This window comes from Rhagoletis pomonella, unplaced genomic scaffold (genome assembly GCF_013731165.1).
Source record: "Rhagoletis pomonella isolate Grant_MI unplaced genomic scaffold, Rhpom_1.0 Rhpom_scaffold_00273, whole genome shotgun sequence".
Lineage (NCBI taxonomy): Eukaryota > Metazoa > Arthropoda > Insecta > Diptera > Tephritidae > Rhagoletis > Rhagoletis pomonella.
In genome coordinates, this window is record NW_023458828.1 from 99807 (window position 1) to 107526 (window position 7720).

Sequence of the window (7720 nt, forward strand, 5' to 3'; positions counted from 1 at the left end):
TGTGTTAGTGGATCGACATCCGCAAGTACTCAGTTGATTGACTTTCTGAACGACGAACAGTTTTTGTGTGCCTAGTTTTATATCGGCCCTATCTTCATTGGGTTACCGTTCTTATTTCCATTGATTTACCCTTCTGTTTTGTTTTTGTTTCGATCGTTAATAATGTCCATAAGACACAGTAACGAGAATTTACCGCCTCAGGTCAGCGTGTGCGTTATATGCCGGGAAAATTTTAGCGAAAACGATGAAATCCTAAAAACGGTATGTTCGCACAAATTCCACCGACATTGTTTGCTGAATTGGTTAAAACGCAATCCCTCCTGTCCTCAGTGCCGTACTGCTTGCAGTAGCCGAGATTTTTTAGCTGGTACGGGGGCACGTTCACGGGCAAAACAAACGGCTACAAGTGCTAACTCAGGCGGTAATAATCCAAATTTAGATTCGACCAGGCAAACTAATCAGCCCGAAGAAGGAGCCATGGGCTTACCGATAAATACTGATCGCAACAACCTTGTCAATGTAAACCTGACGAGTGAGGAAGCGCGTATCAACACGCTAGTTAACGCTGTGATTTCTGCTCGTCAGGCCTCTATCTTTGACGGACTCGAAACACGAGTTACACAGTTGCTCGAACAGCAAATTGAGGGGGCATTAACTAACTTACTAAGCCGAGTCAATTTAAATGGAGCTCCACCGGTAGCCTCCAATAACAGCAATAATCAAAACCAAAATATTTCCCAACAAAATCCCCATATATCTACTCCTGTTTTACCCCGCGAAATGCCCTATTTCGAAAATTAATCGAGTCATGACCAGTTTAATCGACAACTAGACCAATTTCGCTTCAGTAACGTGTGGTCAAGCTTTAACAGTGCCAAAGCCGCTAGGTTAATCGCAATCTGGGACATCAAATTTGATGGGTCTCCCAATCTCACGGTAGATAGTTTCATTTATCGTATCGAGTCGCAGGTTGTAGATACCCTAAATGGCAATTTCAACTTGCTATGCGAGAACGTTCAGTGTTTGTTCTCAAAAGAAGCCAAGGACTGGTACTGGCGTTATCGACGCACCGTTGAGCGGGTAACATGGCCTTCGCTGTGCCAGGCCCTACGTATGCACTTTGAAGTGCACAAGACTGACACTGAAATAAAAGATAATCTGCGTGCTCGTAAGCAAGGTGCAACCGAGTCTTTCGACGAGTACCGTAACTCCCTTTTAAAAATCGCGGAGAGTTTGCGTTCGCCGTTACCGGAAACACAATTAATAGAAATTATGCAAAGAAATTTGCGTCCGCGAGTACGGCAGCAACTCTTATACGTGCCAATAAACTCGTTAGCAGAGCTCCGCAGACTGTGTTTAAAGGGCGAGAGTCTGTTTAAAGAGATTTCTAGTAGCCAACAACATTTACCTCGAAGACAGATTAGTGAAGTTGAGGAAGATTTAAAGTTTGAGCCCGGGTTACTTAGCGCAGAAGTAGAAGCGATTGCTCAGCGAGCAAAAACCCCTAAAATTATTTGCTGGAATTGTGGAAAGGAAGGCCATGCGTTTTATGATTGTCTAGAAGATAGGCACATTTTTTTTTATGGATGCGGAGCACCCGAAGTCTATAAGCCAAAATGTCCCAAATGTAGTCCGGGAAACGGGAAACCGAGCGAGGTTTCGAAAGCGATACCTCACCACGACCAAGTGATGTAAAATTTATCATCCGCCCTGATGTACAAGCTAATATTCAACCAAAGTTGGCCGAAATAATACCATACGAAGTTCGTATGCAGAAATATAAAAATATAAATCAAGGCCAAGATTTTTTATAATCAAGTTGAATCGCCTGTTCTAAAAAGCCGTTCGTCTAATCGGATGAAAACCTTCTGGAAAAATATCAAGCTCCAACGCCGTAATATAGGTTGCATTATTTCCTCCATTCAAAATAAAGGTGCAGATTTGAGACCATATGTGAAAATATCTATTCTCGACAGAACTATCTTAGCGCTTCTTGATAGTGGTGCACAGGTATCCTGCATAGGTAGCACGCTAGCCAAAGAAGTTTCAAACAGTAAGAAACTTAAGCAGCACCAAACGTCCGTCTGTACTGCTGACGGTAGACAGCAGATTGTTTTTGGTATGATCACTTTACCGGTGACCTACAAAGAGAAGATTGAAGCGATAAACTTTTTCGTTATACCTTGCATGTCACAAGATGTCATTTTGGGAATCGATTTTTGGAGTAAACTTCAAATTGCGCCTCACATAATTTCTCAAATTGATAGTGGAGATTTTAATGAAATTTCTGAAGATGAGAACCAACTTCGGTTATCTTGTGACCAGCAACTACAGCTAAATTTGATAAAATCGAGATTCCCTAATTGTGAGAAGGAGGGTTTAGGAAAAACTTTTTTAATAGAACATGTGATTGAATTAGAGCCCAATGTCCGTCCGATTAAACAGCGCTATTTCCTCATTTCGCCAGCTATTGAAAAGATTGTTCATAGTGAAATCGATGAAATGATCAAGTTGGGTGTGATAGAAGAATCCCCCAACAGTCCTTGGTCTAGTCCGGTAGTATTAGTTAGAAAGTCCGACAAAGTCCGTCTGTGTCTAGATTCACGGAAAATTAATAGTGTTACCGTCAAGGATGCGTATCCGTTACCGCATATAGAGGGAATTCTGAGTAGGTTACCGAAAGCAGAATTCATCAGCTCCCTCGATCTTCGCCGTGCATTTTGGCAAATTCCCCTTGCTGAGAATTCACGGGATTACACCTGCTTCACCGTCCCCAATCGTCCGTTATACCGCTATTGTGTCATGCCTTTTGGCCTCTGCAACGCCCCACAAGCACTATGTCGCTTGATGGATCGCGTCATTCCTCCCCAGCTTAAAAACCAAGTTTTTGTATACCTCGATGATCTCCTGATCATGTCCCAAGATTTCAAAACTCATATGTCCGTTCTGGCTGAAGTCGCTGTTCAATTAAGGAAAGCCGGTTTAACAATAAATGTTTCCAAAAGCAAGTTCTGCATTAAGGAAGTTAAATATCTTGGCTGTGTTGTTGGTAATGGAACATTGCGCACAGACCCGGATAAAGTTTCATCTGTTATCAACTATCCGGTGCCTACCAACGTGAAGCAACTGCGAAGATTCCTTCGAATGGCTGGTTGGTACCGCCGATTTATCGACAATTTTGCTACGATAACAACTCCCCTATCAGACCTACTTAAGAAAAGTAAAAGTTTTGCGTGGAACTCAAAAGCTCAAGAAGCATTCGATACTTTAAAAGATAGATTATGTTCCGCACCAGTGTTGGCAAATCCAAACTACCGAAAACCTTTTATAATACAGTGCGATGCCAGCAGGTTAGGTGTTGGTGCAGTTCTCTCACTTAAGAATGAAGATGGTGTTGAAACTCCGATTGCTTATTTTTCCCAAAAGATTAACAAAGCGCAAAGTAATTACTCTGTAACCGAGCTTGAATGTCTCGCTGCCATGCTTAGCTTGAAAAAGTTCCGTGCGTATGTCGAAGGGCAAGAATTTAAAATTGTTACTGACCACGCTAGTCTACAATGGTTGATGCGGCAACCCGACCTTTCCGGTAGGTTAGCACGATGGTCATTAAAACTTCAAGGATTTAAATTCACTATAGAACATAGGAAAGCTACACAGAATATTGTCCCTGATAGTCTATCTAGGCAGAATTTTGAAGATAAAGGTAATGAAATTGGCGAAGTTGTTGATTGCGATGTTCGTCCTCTTGTAGATTTAAACTCGCCAGAATTCAAATCGGAAGATTACGAAAAGTTAAAGTCACACATACGTAATAATTTTTCTCGTTTACCCGATTTGCAAGTTTTGAATGAACATGTATATAAGCGAACAGAATTTTCTTATGGCGATGCTGGAAATGAACAATTTCATTGGAAACTGTGGATCCCGAAGGAGTTGGTAGCACAGGTCATTGATAATGCTCACACACCCCCAAATAAATGTCATGGTGGTGTAGCGAAGACACTGCAACGCATACGCAAAAATCTTTTTTGGCCCAATATGACAGTCGATGTGAAAAATTTTGTTTCGAAATGTGAAGTATGCCACAAAAGCAAAGCGCCAAACATAACTCTGCGTCCACCAATGTCTGCCCAGTATACTGTGCAAAGGCCATTTCAAAAACTGTACGTTGACCTACTCGGTCCGTATCCTAGGTCTAGACGCGGACATATAGGGATTTTGATAGTGTTGGATCACCTTACGAAGTACCCACTTTTAAAGCCAATTAAGAATTTTCATGCATCGGGCATATGCGATTACTTACATGGAAAACAGTTTAAGTCGACACAATTCAACAACCTTTTAAGCCAACGTGGAATTCGCCACGTTTACACAGCGTTGTATAGCCCGCAGGCGAATGCCAGCGAAAGGGTCAACCGTTCTATCATAACCGGGATCCGCTCCTATATACAAAAAGACCAAAGTTTTTGGGACAGGCGTCTCTCAGAAATAGGCGAGGCTCTTAGGAGTTCGTATCACCAAACCATAGCTTGTACTCCGTATTACGCACTTTTCGGGCAGCAAATGTTGACTCACGCTAAAAATTATGAGCTCCTACGGAAACTCGAAGATTTGGACAGTAATGTGCTCGAAAAATCGGATAGATTGAAACTAGTAAGAGACGCGATAGTTAAAAATATCCAAGCAGCTTTTGAGGCTTCAGCGAAAAGATATAACTTACGTAGTAGTACAAAAACGTACAAAATAGGAGATATAGTGTTCAGAAGGAATTTTGTTCAGAGCGATGCAATTAAAAAGTTCAATGCAAAATTCGCTCCTAAGTTTGTCAAAGCAAAAGTCATTGGGACCAAAGGCAATTGTATGTACTTCCTTGAGGATGTAGAAACCAAAAGAAGGGAGTATTATCACCAAAAAGATATTCGCAACAGTAGCGAATAACTGCGACAACCGCACCAACACTTTTGGAGGGAGGGTGTGTACCGTCGTACAGGTATCGTAATTTTATACGCTCTTAATTTTTGCCGGCCACTTAATATCGCCACAACTGTAGGTTTTTTGACTGCTCTCTTCTGTTTTTTTCTCATATTCTCCCTTGGTTCATCTTTATACGTAATTGTGAGTGACTATAATTAGGTGATTATAAACTTAATTAAAACCACTTTTCAAAAGATAAAAAGAAAATACCTAAATTTTCGTCTGATTACCGGAGGTGTATCTTAGACTGTTATTTACCTTTATTTTCCGCAAAAATATTACCACATTTTCGAGTTGTGTTACTTTATTTTTTTTATGGTATACCATAAACTCCTAGCTCTGATCTAAAAAAAAGTAGTAAAATAGACAGGGATGATCAAGAAAGCACTTTTTGATCACGAGAAAGAGGTGTTAACATTTCCGTTTTACGAGGATCGCTCTTTTGGATTGAAGCCAGCGAGAGGTGCAGACATGTGCACAAAATTATCTACTTATTTTAAACTATAAGAAGAAAAGTAAATTCGGTTCGAAGTAAATTAATTTCGCGTTAAGTAGCGATATCATAAATTTTCGGCGCCATCCTCAAGATCCATTGCAACAGAGGCATTTAGGCAAAAGTAATGCCTTCCCCCAACTAAGTTGCAAGTTATATGCGGATAAGAGACTGCAGTAACACGCGGAACAATCACAAAAAAAAATTTCAACCCTAAATTCGGATTATAAGCTACAATCAACCGGCAGGCAACAACAAAGGCGATATATTTTATTTTTCATCAATTGTGGCCTAAACTCTCATAAAAAAATAATTTTGTTTCCTTAAAACTAGTTAAAATTAACCCCTAAAAGAAATACCTTAAAATCTAAGATCGCAGATAGTATCACATTTCTAAGTTTATTCAGATTTTGAGTTATACAGAAAAGTGTATATTTGTTCATGTGTATACTCATACTTTTCACTTTTCTTTAAATTCATATTCTAAAAGCATGGAAAAATGCATTAAATGCAGTGGAGGCTAATGATCATTAGCACAACATCAGCTTCGCTCGGTTTCAATTATTTCACGTTAGCTTAGGCAGTGGCTCTCTTCATTTTTCTGCCACTACCGAAATTTCAAGAGAAGCGGATGAGTAGCTTGAGTAAGAAATAACTGAGTGAGGGCATATATTAGAGGAGTTTGACAAGTCGACGGCAACATCTACATACTAGTACAGTTTATTCCCGCAGTCACGATTATTACCTTTATTATTGTATGAAAAAAAAAAAAAAACTATAATTAAAAAGGTTTAGATTTCGTTATTGGAGCTTAAAGAAATATTATGATAAGTGCAAACTTATCTAAAGAATGTTTTAAGTATAAATGTATAAGTTTCACTTTAGTTTGTAGCGTGTAAGAACTACGGAAGAAGCAGAAAAAAAAACAGATGGATAAGAAGGAAATCGAAGGAAAGTAAAGGCCTCGTGTAGATAATTAACTAAGAGGAAATGTTAAACTCCAAAAAAAAAAAAAAAATTGTGAATTTTGACTTCTGAATGTAGTTTAATTGGTTCCTTTTTTTTATTTTGAGAAGTTAAAAGAAGTGTTTAAAAGTAATTAAGGTAGAAAAAAAGGTGAAGAAAAGGTAGAGGAAAAGGAAAGTATGTTAACACGGTAAAGAATAGGAAAAGATAAAATGATCAACGAAAAGTAAGCGCGAAAGGAAAAATTTAGAAGCTAATAAAATAATCCTTGGTGAAAAATTGAATTAAGAATTTTAAGCAAGAAAATCCCAACAACAGAAACAACAGCATGCAGCGACTCAACGAAGGCCTTCGGAGCAGCGTATATGTATGTATGTAAGTACAATAAAGCTAATTTGTTAACATATTTTCCTCTTAATTTCGCCTCCTTATATACGTAGACGAATGTGTATATACTGAAACAATACTTTTTTTTGTGTCCGTATATATGGAGTACATAGGAGATTCGGATTCGGATTCTTCCACGTATATACTTATTTTGGGTTACAAAACCCTAATAGTTAGTTATGATGTTAATTATGAACATACAGGGTAATTCCAACTAGCATTATATCCCGTAGGAATTTCCACTGCAGCTATAATTAAGTAGTTAAATAGTATTGATTCGCTTGTTGATCATATAAATAAAACTTGTATTAAATATTTTGAATTTTTAAAAGGTTGTTTAAAGAGGAGACGAATTGTTGTATATTTAAAATAAGCCACTTATTGTTTTTTTCTTTTAAAATCATTAAGCTTAAATCTAACCCTATTATGAATGTAGAACTTGAAATTGTAATAAAAAAATGATTATAGAGCTTTAAACTTAACAAAAGTGGTCTGAAATCGGAAGTATTGTTGGCGGGTAAAATGGGGTTTCCGTAACAGCTAGGAACCCAATGGTAGGGTGGGCTCGGAGCAGCTCAAACAGCATGAGTGGCTGCTAAGCATTTATTGGGTTGGTAGGTCTCAAAGTTAAAAGGAGATTTAGGAGGCACGAACAGACAGTGCTTCGGTTCACTGGTTTCTTTTCGATTTTTTTTCTTGTGTGCAAATTTTCATATCTCGCGTGTTCTTTTGAATGTCCCTTTTGTCCGGTTTACTCCTGCGGGTCATGAACAGCCGAAACCCCCCCTATGACTGAAGCAGCCGGAATGCTAGTGCACACAAATGGCTTTTAGGAGGTATGGGGAACCGGAAGCTTCCTAAGGATTCTGTATGCGTTGGGTGGCAGCGGAGTTCAAAAGA

General features: G+C 39.0%; 1 protein-coding gene across 1 annotated transcript; it reads left to right on the forward strand.

Moving 5' to 3' along the window:
- The first annotated feature begins 162 nt into the window (after window positions 1-162).
- On the forward strand, window positions 163-801 carry LOC118750512 (ERAD-associated E3 ubiquitin-protein ligase HRD1B-like). The gene has a single exon (XM_036485229.1). It carries the CDS (start codon window positions 163-165, stop codon window positions 799-801), a length of 639 nt encoding a protein of 212 aa, XP_036341122.1.
- Window positions 802-7720: the final 6919 nt, after the last annotated feature.

Excerpts from the sequence above, each read along its gene's own strand:
- LOC118750512 (XM_036485229.1), top strand. The coding sequence starts at position 163 with ATGTCCATAAGACACAGTAACGAGAATTTACCGCCTCAGGTCAGCGTG.